At 39.8% G+C, this 15,876-nt stretch overlaps 2 protein-coding genes across 2 annotated transcripts in view; both read right to left on the bottom strand.

Annotated features, from left to right (window-relative positions):
• Positions 1 to 7,995, bottom strand: part of LOC114463157 (inter-alpha-trypsin inhibitor heavy chain H3-like) — a 31,953-nt gene extending 23,958 nt beyond the window's left edge. Inside the window, exons 1-4 of the mRNA XM_028446459.1 lie at positions 7,882 to 7,995; positions 3,217 to 3,371; positions 3,021 to 3,125; positions 2,779 to 2,941 (exon numbers count right to left, since the gene is read on the bottom strand). Coding sequence (XP_028302260.1) covers positions 2,779 to 2,941; positions 3,021 to 3,125; positions 3,217 to 3,371; positions 7,882 to 7,995 — 537 coding nt within the window. The remainder of the gene's footprint in view (positions 1 to 2,778; positions 2,942 to 3,020; positions 3,126 to 3,216; positions 3,372 to 7,881) is intronic.
• A 4,043-nt stretch (positions 7,996 to 12,038) lies between these two features.
• Positions 12,039 to 14,869, bottom strand: mustn1b (musculoskeletal, embryonic nuclear protein 1b). Its single transcript, XM_028446471.1, has 3 exons — positions 14,738 to 14,869; positions 14,511 to 14,634; positions 12,039 to 12,340 (listed from the first exon to the last, which is right to left on the bottom strand). Exons 1-3 carry the CDS (start codon positions 14,744 to 14,746, stop codon positions 12,231 to 12,233), a joined length of 243 nt encoding a protein of 80 aa, XP_028302272.1. The 5' UTR covers positions 14,747 to 14,869; the 3' UTR covers positions 12,039 to 12,230.
• Positions 14,870 to 15,876: the final 1,007 nt, after the last annotated feature.

Below are 15,876 nucleotides of genomic sequence, written 5' to 3'. Positions count from 1 at the left end.
TTGAACACATTTTAATTTCATTACTGGAACATGCTTCAGCAGCACACCTGAAAATTAAAAAAAAAAAAAACTGATGATCACAGAAAACAGATGGAAAATGCAGATTTTCTATAATTCTCAAACAGAAAAAGCTGTCGACCCAATGTTTTTTTGGTTGGGTGTTTGTTTCTTTCTTTAAAATCAGGTCCTAACATCTCAACTATCAGCTGAGTCAGCTGTTTCCAAAACTCACATGATTTGCTATGCTGCTTCCTTCTCCTCTTCACCGCTTAAGTTATGACCAAAGACATAGTCCATTTAAGACAATAGTCCATTGTTTTGTCCTACTGCTGTGTCGCCCCATAAAGATGATATAAGGCGATATAACGGCTATTAAAAGTGAAACTGTTGTGAGCGTTCTTCGGTTCATCTATATACTGGATTATTTATATACTGAACGTAAAGACATTAATTATATTATCTGCCTTCTCTATGTTTGTTTTACCTGTGAGGTAGTTTGAGAGGGAGGAGCTCACATTCTTATTGGGTAGGAGGAGCCAGGATTGTCAGGAGGAGGAGTTTTCGTGTTATGATGTCACAACAGGAGAAAAATCTAACTCGCCCATTTGGAGCTGACTTTTTACAAAATGTGGAACAACAAGGGAGGGAGGAAACAGAACTTTTTCAACTTTGGCCCTCTGAATGAGGCTAAAGGAATGTATCTCACTATAACAAAACCATTATAAAGTGAAATTTTAATAATACTGCCCCTTTAAAGCTAATTAAAACAAGAAATATATATATCTTCGGAAGCATCTCAAAGGAGAGAGCACAGCGTGTTTCAGAGTTAGTAAGAAAGTGTCTGAAAGGACAGGCAGTGTCAACAATGTCAGACCTTATGACCTGAGTGTGTGGGTGTGTTTGCTGGTGAAAGTCCTAACACATTGGGTGGAACCCAAATGTTCTATTGCATTATAAAACACACTAAACTCAACACTTTAATTCCGAATAAAAAAAAAACATCATGTAACCGTGGCCACTGTCAGACCTTATGACCTGAGTGTGTGGGTGTGTTTGCTGGTGAAAGTCCTAACACATTGGGTGGAACCCAAGTGTTCTATTGCATTATAAAACACACTAAACTTAACATTTGTTAACCTCTTTTTTTGTTGAAACAAGCAAACGTTACAAAGGTCCAGATGGGTAGATGTCAAAGTATGAACGACCATATTTAGTTCCACTTTAGGACCATAGGACTTAATAAGCCACGCTTAACAACCCATCGTCTAAGGCTCAACTAAAGAGATGTGAAGATCAGTCTAAGTTTTTCAATCAATGGTACAGTTACAAAAATAATTAAGTTTTTTTGTATATAGATTCAAAATGAGTAACATTAGTTGACTCTATTAACCCTATTTACCATGTTTGGTATGATTTTGGGAAGTTTAATAACCAGCAAAGTCATCTAAATAGAGAAAGAAGACGAAACGGAAACGAAACAGAAGCTGGGTTTCCATTAAAGATTTTTTCAAAATAAAAGCGATGTTTCTAAATGTTGACAAAGTATAATTGCGCTTTGAACACGTTTCCATTGAACGTTGTTTTGAAGAGGAGCCTCGTAACTCCTGTGAAATCTCATCCCGCGAGACTTCGTTGCTGGAAGACGGACGCTCAGAACCTCCTTATAACACTGAATATTCCTTTGATGTTTCACGTCTAATGTGGCAGTAATAATTTTTAAGTTTAATGCTAAGAAATGTATGGGTCTCCTCTTCTGTTTACACGTACCGCGCCATGTTTTCTCGAAGAGAAGTGGTCACGTGACCATGTACGTCACGTTCTGGAACGTGTATTTGCGGGAAAAGTGTTTCCAAGGTGCTTTTTTGACACATTTCAACATCGACACGTCTGAAATTCCTCCTCATAAAAGCGTAAACTTTTTAGCAATATTTGATTGTTTTTTTTCTTCTCGAAATTCCAGTGTTTCCATTACCAGTTTTTATTAGGGATGTAATGATTAATCATAAGGCAGTTAAAAATCGATTCATAGTTATCACGGTTCACATCGATACTCTGAAAATTGAATCGCAGTACTTTTTTTTAAACAGCAGAGAGCGCTATATATTTATCCTTCTCTTGTCCAGAAGTGTTGGCGGCGGGCGGAATCTGCTACTATTTTCTTTCTGGCCGCCTTCTACTCTTAAACATGTTCATAAATGATTCCTTGTCCTTTTAGCACCGAAAGAATATCTGACGGAAATACAGTGCAATGACTGTATTTCCAATTGTTAAGGCACAAAATACATTTTCAGTTGCACTTTTAAAAAGAAAAATAACTATTATGTAGTTTTGCATTGTTTACTATAGAACCAGAATTTTAATTAATAGGCTTCTTCTTCATTTGTATTATTCCTTTATTTATTTCATTCAAGATTTATTTTTAGTTAAATGGCATTGTTTTGAATAGTTTATCAATGGATTCTTTTGACAATGAAAAATAAAAGAAAAATAGTACAGTATTTTCCCCAAAACAAATAAACGAATATTTTTCAGTCATTTGTCTACAGTCCCATTTTGTAAAATAAATAATGAGAGAATCGTATCGTGAATCAAATCGTATCGGGAGTTGAGTGAATCGTTACATCCCTAGTTGTTATTGTGCCATTTAGCTAGAGAACGTTAAACTCCAAAATGGAATTGAGGGAATTTTGAAATCCCTGCATTAACTTGTAATACTTTGCCTCTGTTATGTTGCTATTTACACACCATGCAGCAGAATTCACACACTCACAGACTCACCTTGAACTCTTGGACCGGTGATTTGGGTTTAACTCGTGTAATGATCTCGTACATGCCCAACTTCCTCTGAAGGAGCTCCTCATAGGTCAGGATGAAAGTCACATTACTCTCAGCTGCAATGTTCACTGACACAGAGAACTTCTCCATCTTTCTCCCAGAAGCCCTTTGAGAACACGTGTTTGGAACAAATTGGATAGAATAACATGCTGCTGCATTGTGTAGCATCGTGCTAACTGACTCACTTGACTAAGCCAGCTGTCTGTCCAGTGGAAACCGCCTTCTCATACTGCTTCTTAGCTTTCTCCTTCTCCTTTACCTCTCCAACGTACATTTGGTTTTCAATTTCCCTGTGAGGTGAAGACATAGAGAGAAAGAGTTCAGATAAAAAATTATTAATACACACGGTGAAGATGGGACACGCCACAGACTGAGACTGACATGCTGAAGTTTGTGATGAAAGCTGATTTTGGCAGCTCAACTTCGAAGAAGATTTCCTGGGAGACGTTGGCTTTGTTTAAAGCCATGGAGGTCATGACGGTGTGAACAAAGCGCGAGGTGACGGTGCAGTCCACCGTCACACTGTGCACCTCCACCTGAAACCCAGTGTCACACAGGAAACCAGTGAGAACAGATAGACACACACACATGGTCTAACCCTATAATGAATAAACAATAGACGTTCTGTCCCACGTTGTTTAGTTTGATCATGACTTATTGTATATTTCATTTATTTCACCTGTCACCTGGGACTACATGGGCTGGCCTGGTAATACCTCTGAACCCCCTCAAATTTAAACAAAGTGGCCAGGGAGAGTCAAGTCTGGGCTTCCCTGCTTAGGATGCTGCCCCCTTTACTGTTGTTTTACACAAGTCACTCAGGCATGTGGATGGATTCTCTGTGGCTTGGCATTAACATAAAACCAACATTTGGCCACACACTAGAGCAGGGGTCACCTACGTTTCTGAAACTGTGTGCTTCTTCAAAGCCAGTGAATACTACAAAGAGCAACCAGTTTAAAAAGCACTTATTAAATACTACATTTTCACATTTAACTTTAAGTTTCAACAGGCAACACTTTATTTCTCCTAATTTATGCAATTGTTTAATTTTCATTAGGTTTCACAAGAAATCATCATGTTCCTATTTTACTAGCTTTACATAACTTTACATAATCGTAAAACATGTAACATGTTTGTACAATTAACCATTATGTAATATTTTACACTTTGCAGTTAAAAGAAAACAAAAAACATCTTATCACAACCAAATATACCAAATCTGTGACACCTAAAAACATTTGTTACAATGTTTCAGTGAAAACTAACATTTAAAGATGGTTGATTATTACAGTGCAGCAGTGTGTAATTCTACTAAGGGACTGACCAGAGCTGTCATCTGTATTTATCTGTGTAGGTTTGAAGCCTGGCAAGTAAATCAGATTTTAGTCGGAGCTCATTGGTGAAGAGAACTCCAGAACAGGCCTGGGGGCACCTCACGTAGTCCATGTGGGCTCCCTGGTGCCCGCGGGCACCGTGTTGGTGACCCCTGTACCAGAGTATAGTAGTTCTTTTGTTTATAATATATTCATTTGTTTATTGAACAGGGACATGGTTTATTTGACTAACACATTGGGTTTGAAAGGCTAAATTAAGTTAAAGGTCCAGTATTACGCTATTTTTCACCCATCTTCAACTGTTCAAAGAACCCCAACAACATAGTATTTGAGGTTTATTTTCCCAAACTCGCCTATTTTCTGGAGTTTTAGCATCTGAAAAGTCATTTTCAGTGCTCCTAAAAACAAGCTGTTTTTGGGCCTTCATTCATATGCATGAGTGGGCGTAGTCTTCCTTCTCCTCACCTCACAGAAATAGTCCATTTAAGATGATAGTCCTTTGTTTTGTTCAACCACTGCGTCGCATTGGGTCACAAACAAGCCAGATCATCCCATAAAAGCGATACAAGGCGGTATAAAGGCTACTAAAAATTAATCTGATTAACTGACTGTCACCGATCGCACTGTGCCGGAGGAAAGTAAACTCTTAACTATCAGCTGAGTCAGCTGTTTCAAAAGCATACATGAGCTGCTACGCTGCTTTCTTGTCATCCTTACCTATTATGACCACAGACATAGTCCATTTAAGACAATAGTCCAATGTTTTGTCCTACCGCTGTGTCGCCCCATAAAGGCAATCAGGTGGTATAACAGCTATTAAAAGTGAAACTGTTGTGAGCGCGCTTCGGTTTATCTATATACTGAACGTAAAGATATTAACTATAATATCAACCTGCCTTCTCTATGTTAGTTTTACCTGTTAGTTAGTTTAAGTGGGAGGAGCTCACATTCGTATAGGGTAGGAGGAGCCAGGATTGTCAGGAGGAGGAGTTTCCGTGTTGTGATGTCATAACACGAGAAAAATCCAACTCGCCCGTTTGGAGCTGACTTTTTACAAAATGTGGAATAGCTTTTTCAACTTTGGCATGAGGCTAAAGGAATGTATCTCACTACAACAAAACCATTGTAAAGTGACATTTTAATAATACTGCCCCTTTAAAACTAAATAAAACAAACAAAAACATTCATCTTCAGAATCATCTCAAAGGAGAGAGCACAGCATGTTTCAGGGTTAGTAAGAAAGCATCTGAAAGGACAGGCAGTACCAACAATGTCAGACCTTATGACCTGAGTGTGTGGGTGTGTTTGCTGGTGAAAGTCCTAACACATTGGGTGGAACCCAAATGTTCTATTGCATTATAAAACACACGAAACTTAACATTTGTTAACCTCTTTTTTCTGTTGAAACAAGCAAACGGTTAGAGAGGTCCAGATGAGTAGATGTCAAAGTATGAACGACCATATTTAGTTCCACTTTAGGACCATAGGACTTAATAAGCCACGTTTAACAACCCATCGTCTAAGGCTCAACTAAAGAGATGTGAAGATCAGTCGAAGTTTTTCAATCAATGGTACAGTTACAAATGAAAATTTTTGGTCATGTTGTTGATGTAATGTTTGTTGATGATTTTAATTGATTTTACTGATGATTTTAATTGATTTTACTGATGATTTTAAATGTTCTTATTGATTTTAAACAATTGAATGTTTTATCATGTAAAGCACATTGAGTTCCCTTGTGAATGAAATGTGCTATACAAATAAATTTGCCTTGCCTTGCCTTACATTTCAAAAATGAGCTTGTTACTTTTAAGACCTTGGAAGATGACGCAACAGGGGGCCACATCCCGGCGGGGCGGTCTGGCTTGGCCTCTGGAGGGGGCCCTGGCTTTAAAGAACTGAAGCTCGTGGCACAGGCGGCATCAGCAAAGGGCGATCTGGGGCGCCCAGGGGGGCTGAGTTGGGGTGCCTGGGGGCCGGCGGGGGGACTCCCAGCGGCCCCCTGGTGCCTTATGCGGCTTGGGGTGTGGTCGTCCGCCCTGGGCGGGCTGCTCCTGGTGCTGCATCCATTCCGGGTCCTCCTGGCCTGGGGTCGGGTCCCTGCTGGCTCTGGGCTCGCCGGCGGGTGCCCGCCGGCTGCCCGTTCGGTGTGGCTCTGGTCGTCTGCTGGGCGTGGGCTTCGGCTCCTCCGCTGGGGTCTCGGGCGGGGAGTTCTCTGGGCCCTCCCCTAGGGGGGCTGGGCACGGGGGTGTGGATGGTGGTGGGGGGTGGGGAGCTGGGGGGCCTGGGGGTTGGGGGTTGGGGGTTGGGATCGGTGGCGTGGTGCGCTGGGTCCTTGGCTCCTTGGGGCCTTCTCGGGTGTGTATGGGGGGGCAATGGCTGCCTCTCGGCTTGGGATCTTGGGGGCGTTCGGGGGGCTGCTTGACGTGGGGTGGTCGCCGGGGGCCCCTAGATTTCCCGCTCTTTTTGCTGGCCCGACTGCTTCTTCGGTCCCGGGGGCGGCTCATGGGTTTTGCAGTAGCGGTTCATGGAATTACATTTGTCATGGACGCACTGGCCTCGGGCTGTGGGATAACACTCATACTGGGCTCAACCATAGACACGTTGTTCCCAAATACCTGTTTTATGTAACTTCCACTCACTTCCTCCTCTGCTCACAGCCACCACCATTATTCCTAAGCCGCACACTGGTCACCAGACTGGCTTGATAACACAACAATAAGCACAATATACACAACCACAATTTCACATTGCATCACTTGAAACTTTTTGACTATTCCCCACCCATTCGTTTTCCTATCTTGTATCCCTCCTCCCTGTTAACTCCCCCCCCCACCCCCCTCACCCTGGTGTAACACTGCCCTCTCTTTTTTACATCCTCCCTTTAATAAAGTATTTACCCTTCCCTAGGGAGGGCTGGTGATGGTCACATTTATGCAATGAAATAAATTCATTTATTTAATTGCAATAATAAAATATGCATTGCTGTTAAAAGATTGCACTTCTTGTAGTGTTAACCTTCAACAGCATGTGCAGACAAGGTGAAAAAAAAAAAAAAAAAAAAAAAAGGAAGATGACGCAACAACGTAAAAACACGCAAAAATTTGGTAGTTTGAGCTTAGGCAGGTCCCTTAGTTTTATGGTTAACATTTTTAATGTTTTTAAAATTTTAAACTCAAAGCTGTTTTACTAAGCATTTGCATTTTTTTTTTTTTTTTTAAATAATAAAAAAAAAATATTCACATTATTTATTTTCAACTACCAGTTTTCTACAAGTTCTTAAAAATGTTGAACTTCTCTGGGTTTAATTGAGCATTAACTTGTTTTTTTTCTTGACACATTCATTTATTATGAGTGCTCAATTCTCCAGGTGTTCAAAGGTAACAGACTTAACTTGTTTCCATGTACCAGTGTTCTCAACAAGCTCTTTAAAAAATGAAAGATATGGAATTTGCTAGTTTTAAAACCCTATAAGAGTAATTTGTTATTCAAGTATCTATACTTTTACTTGATTACTATAGACTAGTATTTTTGCCACCTCTGGATCAGAATAAGGGTGAGAAAAAAAAATCCACATGCAAGAATCATCAAAATCTCACATGTAAACAAAAACTATCAAAATAAAAATGAATCTACAATAACACCAGTGAATGCATAATATACATTGTTACACTATAAATACCAAAGGGTCAGTGTGTGACATCATCACCTGTGGCTCTTTGCTCCTGGAGATGATGTCCACATCTCCTGAAGTGAAGCTGGGCAGCCAGAGGCAGGCACAGCCCAGCAGCAGCAGCCTTCCAACGCCTAGCAGTCCAGACATGACCAAACCTTAGAATGAACACTGGCTGAATTCACTGCAGAGTAAAAACAGCTTGTCCAGAGGGAGGGACAAAGTGCATGTGTGTTTTACTTTAACCAACAGTGCAGAGCTCAGATGAAGCAAACTTTTGATTACAAAGCTCCATGTGAATATTTTAGAGTCCAGAGATAAACAAACCTTTGCAAAATCCTCAAACATCAACTTTGAATCACTTATATCAGCAGAGCAACCAAGGATTACATTCATCAAAAAGTAAACATTTGTTGAGTTGTTGTTCATTACCCTAATCCTACCTTACACTAAATCCCTCCACCTAACCCAAAAAATGCCAACATAGCTCCAAAGGTGTCATAATTTAGCGAACAACACTTAATGACACCTTATTCATGCTAATGACAGCGTAATGTCAGCCTTATGTATAAAACTTCAAGTGTTACCTCCTCCTACTCCTTTTGCATGAATTACTGCATCAATGCCTCGTGGCATTGAGGCGATCAACCTGTGGCACTGCTCAGGTGTAATGGAAGCCCAGGTTGCTTTGATAGTGGCCTTCAGGTCATCTGCATTGTTGGGTCTGGTGTCTCTCACCTTCCTCTTGACAATACCCCATAGATTCTCTATGGGGCTCAGGTCAGGCGAGTTTGCTGGCCAATCAAGCACATTAACACCATGGTCATTGAACCAGCTTTTGGTACCTTTGGCAGTGTGGGCAGGTGCCAAGTCCTGCTGGAAAATGAAATCAGCATCTCCATAAAGCTTGTTAGCAGAAGGAAGTGTTCCTGAACAAGAGTCAACTCCAGAAGCGTTTTACCTGGTCTGTGGAGGAAAAGAACTGGACTGTAGCTCACTGGTCCAAAGTCCTTTTTTTCAGCTGAAAGTAAATTTTTCATATAATTTGGAAATCAAGGTCAGAGTCTGGAGGAAGAGTGGAGAGGCTCAGAGTCCAATGTGAAGTTTCTGCAATCTGTGATGATTTGAGCTGCCATGTCGTCTGCTGGTGTTGGTCCACAGTGTTTTCAGAAGCCCACAGTCAACAGCCATGTACAAGGAAATTTTAGAGCACTTCATGCTTCCTTCTGCTGACAAGTTTTATGAAGATGCTGATTTTATTTTCCAGTAGGACTTGGCACCTGCCCACACTGCCAAAGGTACCAAAAGCTGGTTCAATGACCATGGTGTCAGTGTGCTTTATTGGCCCATAGATTCTCTATGATTGGATTAGGTGTGAGTAGTAGGTGGACCGGGCTGTGTTGAGAGCTTCCATGTATTGTTTTAGGTAGTAAGAATATAATTGGAAGTGAACTGTTAAACCGGTTTTTTTATGGTGTTTCAAGCTGGCGGGATTTCATTTTAGGGAGTCCGGGAGTGTACCAGGGTGAAGAGTGTTTGAATGAGAGGGTTTTAGTTTTGATGGGGGCCAGTTGATCTAAACAGTAGGGGAGTGAGTTGTTATAGTAGTTGTTGAGTTCAGAATGATTTTCAAATCGGGGGGAGGGGAGGAAGAGATTTTGCCGGTTATGGAGGCTGATAAAGCTGAGGGGTCAACTGATTTTATGTTCCTGAAGATCTTTTGTCTTAGTTTTGGAGTGGAAAGAGGGATTAGAATGTTCATGTAAATAACCAGATGGTCAGAGATATTGAGGTTGAGACTTGGCAGATGATGGATTGTGAGATGTGTGGAGCAAACCAAGTCCAGAATGTGACCATGGCTGTGACTGGGGAAGTTGACGTGCTGTGTGAAGTTGAGGCAGTTAAGTAGATCCAGGAATTATTTGGCAGTTTTACATTGAGTGTCACTAATGTGAAAGTTAAAATCACCAAGGAGCAGAACAGAAGTTGAAATGGAGCAGAGTTGGGTCAAAAGGTCAAGAAAATCACTGAAAAAAGAAGAGTTTGGTTTGGGGGGTGATAGAGTACAGCAGTAACTAGGGGAGTGGGACCAGAGAGTTTGAAAGCAATGTGTTCAAATGAGTCATATACAGAGATTGGAATGGTGGTAGTTTTGATCTCCTTCCTGTAAACAGTCACAACGCCGCCACCTCGTCCATCAGGGTGGGGTTTGACAATATATGTGTATCCTGTAGGTGTGGTTTGGTTTACTGAGAAATAGTCTAGGGGTTTTTGCCAGGTCTCTGTGAGACATAGGAAATCCAGGTTGGTGTTGGTTATGAAGTCATGGAGAAATAGGTTTTTATTGTTGAGAGAACGAGTATTCAGCAAGGCCAGTTTCATGTTATGGTGTGAAGATTTAGAGTTTGCAGGGTGAAGCAGTGGCTGACGGGATAGTTAACAAATTAGAAAAATTTACAGATTTAGTAGGGATTTTGTGTTTTTTGGATTTTTTTCTTCTTGTGACGAGAAGATCTTTTTTTATTTTTTTCTAATACTTATTTAAAGATTTTTTCAGTTTTATACAAACAAACATATCGAGAATCTACTTGTGCAAAAATATTCGTAAAATTAAACACGCAGATACAAAAACAACAAAAAGAGAAAAACACAAATACAATTATAATACAATACAATAGGCTGCACACCCCACCTCCTCAACAACTGAATTATGCATTATGCATTCCACTCAAGTAAATGGCAAACCTTCAACATATGCAATGAAGGGCAAACATGTTCTATGATATTTATTTATTGACCCACGTAAGCTTTACCTTTGATGTTTGATTTGCAAACACATCATCACCTCTTGTACCCACTGAATAAAGGAAGGAGGTTTTTGTTAAACTTTGTTAAAATGAGTCTGTGGGCCAAGAGAGATGAAAGGGCATGGGCATTGTCCTGGTATGAGGTCAAACCATGTCCATTTGGGACAACATCGAACACTGCAGTAATCGGGTTGGGATCAATCTTTCAGCCACACACATGTGAAAAAGCATAAAAAATAAACTATAGGAACCCCCCAACCTACCCAATGCCACACAGGACCAACACATATGGCTGATGGTGGCGGGCGACTGTTTGCATCTTAGGCACGTATCATCAGAGGTACCGTATATTCTAGCAAGCTTGGCCTTAGTGAAATAAGAACGGTGAAAAACCTTAAACTGTATCAAACAGTGTCGTATGCAGATGGATGTAGAATGTATGAGCACGATACTTATCTGTGACAAGAGTTTCTACTGAAAGTGAATGTGAGGATGGGTGATGAGGCCAATGGGGAGAGGTGTTTATCACAAAGACAGTTAGGGAGATGGAGGAGCAGACCTGTGGATTTTGGGGGGGGGCTGTTGGGGGACACAGTTGGGTGGGGTGAAACCATCGAGGAAGAATGGGGGTCGGGTGTATTGATGATGTAGTTTGGTGATAGTCTTTGTTTGAGTGAAGTCCGTCAGATTTAAAAAGAGAGTATATATGAAGGCTATATCATGAGCCCTACAGGTGGACTGGAACCAGTGGTGGAGGTAGAGGGTTCTGCTGAAATGAGCAGCGTTGGACAGAGGTGCAGTGGGTCTCTAATGTGGTTTAAAATATCTCTGATCCATTTTTACTTGAACCACAGAGTGTCTGTTTTATGTCAGTTATAATCTGATATTTCTTACATACTGTATAATAACATATGGGTTTTAGATTATTAATTTAAAGTTGTTCAAGGCATATTATTGCATTGGCAACTTACATGATCTCCGTTACTTGTCGGTCATTGTGAGTTTCCGTAAGCGCTCAGGTGTGCGTTTCCCTTTAAATGTTGTCGCCGTAAGGAATTGTGGGTCAGCATTATCTTGTCTCCTTAGGTAAAGGATGCATCAGTGTGTCCTCGGCTAGATGAGGTAAAAAAGGAAGAATTTAGTGTCTTTTTCTGAGTTTAAAGAGAACTTGAACGCTCTTCATCATGGCCACCACCTAAACACTTCCGGGGGTGAAGGAACAGTGGATAGGAAAGGAGATAGGAGAGAATATTATGATGCAGCCTAGATAGAATAAACAAAGACTCATAGAACAAAAAGAGAACAACAAGGGCTAAAGTGAACAAAAATAAACAGAATCTGACTATTTTTTTTCCTCAAATAAAATAAAAAGACCATACACGATGACTCAGGAAGGAAACCTTTATTTACAAAGAAACTTTAAAAAATTACAACATAGAGAGCAACAATATCCCAAACTAAGACTCACACATAATATACTTCATTTATCACACAAATATATCCTACATTTATCAGTTTTTGAAGTACAGCCAGCCAGTTGTCTAACTGCTTTGACCCTGTTTTTTCTCTGTGGGGTGACTACTTGCTGAACACACTAGCTCCAGCAGCTTTGCTCGGCGTGTCCAGAACCGTCTCCCCACCAGTCCTCACACTGCTGAAGACAGACGGAGCCACTTTGCCCATTCGCTCTGGACACACAGAGACACAGAGAGGAAGTTAGTCATAATCGAATAAAGCACATGAATCTTGACAATAGGATTTTAATAAGATACATTGCTTATATCTTTTAATGTGAAATTGTCACTCAAATCTTTATTTTGCTCTCCATCGTAAACTCTCCATTGGTTTACAATGTAGGGAAAGTTTCACACATTGGCCACGTTTACATGATGTTTTTTTAATTCAGAATTAATTATTCCTAATTAAATGATTCATAATTAATGTGTTCTGCTTCGTGTTTACATGGAAATAGTTACTCCGAATGGAGGTTTACATGGACAACAGGTTTATTTGGCTTTATTCAATTTCCGCTTTAGGTCTGGGGGTTGGGAAGGGTTCTGATTGGACAGGGGACAAATGTGACGTATCACATCTATCGGTAAAAAACGCACAACAAACCTTTTCTTTTCGGCTACAACATTGAAGACCACAGGAGAAGTGTTTTCACTTTTATTTCGATTGTAGTTTTGAAGCAGCAGCTGGACAATAACACACTGTTTCACTTTGGTCAACTGAGCAGGAGAAGGAGATAGGAACTAATCACTGGTAAATAAAGCCCAGTAAAACACCGGAAAACAATAACCAGGAATAAATATTTGATCCCTGATAAAGCTAGTAGCTCTAACTCATATCACAGCCTGGGCATGCAGTAGGGCCACATTTACTCTGCCTCCAGGTTTGAGTATCACCCATCCGATGAAGCTTGTTCCATTTGCCAATGTCTGTGTGTGTGTGTGTGTGTGTGTGTATAATAAGTTCATGTGTCCGTGTGAATGTCAGCATGTTTATGCTTCCGTCCATCCACAGTTTTCATTATATACATGTCTTCTATGGCTCTTATTAAATAAATAGTCTCGGCTCGAGTCCGCGCGGCCATCTTGGATTATGTCATCACCAGTGCGTCATCGCAACTGGCTGCGCATACGCAGAACGACCGGAATTAATTTAAAGTGGAAAGAAGCATTTACAAGACAGAGGAATAGTGTAATTTGGATATAAAGTCAGAACAAACCAGCCACCTGATTTGGATTTAAGTTTAATTTGGAATTACATTTGCATTCAGAATTAAGTGTTTACAAGGTTAGTTTTAAGAGGATTTAACTTGTATTCTTAATTAAAGGGGAATCAAAGCTCCCATGTAAACGTGGCCACTGCATTGTGGGATGTGGATGCACAGAAGTGTTTTTCCTTCATTCTTATCGTGATTCCAGGATCTTTTCTATTCTAGTTTGTCAGTGATGTGTTGGCAACCTCTCACTGTTGATAGGCAAACAGACGAGAGTGGCCTTTGCACACACCCACACAGGCCCAGAAAAAGAAGATGCATAGCCAATGGCAGTCAGACGAGAGAACGTCACCAGAAGACGCTTCAAATCAACATCTGCCTTTGTTTTGCCACAACTTTCAGTCCATAAAAAAACAGGAAATTAGTCGCTTTGTCAGAGTTTTTGGGGGTAACATTAGAAATCACAGTGAGAATTAAGTAAAAACACTTCTATGCATCTGTCTACGATTAGTCTGCAATAAAAAAAATTTTAAAAAAAACTGCAGTCGTGTGGTGAAGGCAAAGGAAAATTGGTAGCCCCTGCAAATACTTTGGCGTTTAACATTTTTTTGTGAATTTGAAAGGACTGAGGCATCTACATCTGAATTAATTCGTCATTTACATAATGATTAATGTTTTCTCAGTCTTCAGTATGTTTTATGAAGATTAAGTGCAATCAACTTCCAAGCTGAACTGCATTGAGGAGTGAGGAAGTTTAGTTTAACAAGGTCTGATGTGGTTCACTGACACCTAGTGAACCACATAGACACATAGAATTACATGGGTTTTCCATTAAAAAACATGACTTAAAAAAATCTATTTTCACATTTCTTGGATCGATACGATAATCACACGGTGAAATATTGTGATATATCACCAAATCAATTTTTTCTTACACCCTCAGTCCAAACGCTCCCTGTCCAGAAGCCTAGAGCTTTAACAGATAGATCCTTTCTATATTATATATTCTAAACACAATTCTTGCCTGTTTTTAAACATTGTTCATTTCCATGGACCTGGAATGTTCTTTTTCCAAAATTTACAACATTCCTGCATTTTTGAAGCTAAATGAGCATGAGAGCAGCGTTACTCACCACACTCAGCCATGACCTCATAGGTCTTACTCTTAGCCTCGCCCTTCAGTCCCAGTTTACTACGAGCTCCTTTCAGATCCTCCTCTTTCATCGGTGGCCTCTTCTTCCTTTTCACTTCATTTGGCTGAACATGGGTTAAAAAGAAAAAAAAGTACTGCATTGGTAATGTAAACATCAAACCTTTAGATTCCTGATCAGATTAAAGTGGCTGTATTAGATGAACATACCTGGGACATTTTCCTCGATGCTGTTTCCACTGCGAAGGATCTGGTTGTGGGTGTGGGTGTGTTTGTGTTTCTGTGTCTCAGAGCTTTTATATATAGTCCTGGACTGAACCCCAACCATCAGTAGTGTGTCTGTTGTCAGAGTGTATTATTAGGTGTGACGTCAGGAGTGCTACTCATCTACCAACAGCTGATAATTTAGGAAACAACAGGCAACAGTATCTCTCTCTCTCTTCTTTCTCTTTCATTCTGGAAAAGCTATTGTCTTTTTTAAAGTTTGTGACAAGGAGAAAAAAGTTAATATCTGATATTAACGCTGTACCAGCGTCACTTACTGACAACCTGCACAAGAACTGTAAGCTTTGCACTTAGATATTCTAGTTTTTATAGTCTGTTCTAACTTTTATTCTATTTGTATTTAGTCTTATTTCCTAATTGTTATAACTCCATCCCCTTCAGATGTTTGCTTTTACTTATTGTACATAAGATACCTCTTTTTACTATTTAACTGTCTGCACATTTCTTGTCTATTCTGCACACCCTGAGTGATCTCACTGAATGCCAAATGTAACAAGTGAATTTCTCCATTGTGAGATCAATAAAGGATTATCTTATTTTTGTGAGATCCCTTTGGGCCTCAAAGAAATATTTGTTAGAATATGTTCTGTTTTTTTTTTTTCCATTAAGATCCAATGGTAAAAAAAAAAAAAAAAATCAATTAATCTGTAATTGATATTTGTGTATTTGTTCATTCCACCGTTGTGGTTGCTAATTTTTCTGGGGTCCATAAAAAAATCAAGATACTATACATGTAAGAACAGAAAAACATTAAAGACAGTTAAAAATATATAGAAAGATTACATTAAAAAAAGTACATCAAAACACATTTTCATTAGACCTACAAACAAATTAATAAAATACATGTTTAAATTGGTAAAGATATGATTTTTGATTGAAGTAATGGATTACAATGTCGTTACTGTAATTGAGTTGCGTTCATGGGTACTTTTTTGAGTATATTTCCAAATCCATCATTCTAACAAAGTAAAGTAATTTGTTACATTTATTCACCCAACCATTATGAGTATATTGTTTTTTTGTTCTGTTTTAAAATGATCATCGGACATTGTGAAACTACAAAA

This window comes from Gouania willdenowi, chromosome 5 (assembly GCF_900634775.1).
Source record: "Gouania willdenowi chromosome 5, fGouWil2.1, whole genome shotgun sequence".
Lineage (NCBI taxonomy): Eukaryota > Metazoa > Chordata > Actinopteri > Blenniiformes > Gobiesocidae > Gouania > Gouania willdenowi.
Note: the sequence above shows the minus strand (reverse complement) of the source record. Positions and strands in the feature narration are given on the sequence as shown.

Bases quoted from the DNA above. Each gene is read 5' to 3' on its own strand.
- mustn1b (XM_028446471.1), bottom strand. The intron at 12,341-14,510 runs GTGAGTAACGCT...CTGTGTGTCCAG, and splicing joins TGAGGTCATGGCTGAGTGTG to AGCGAATGGGCAAAGTGGCT.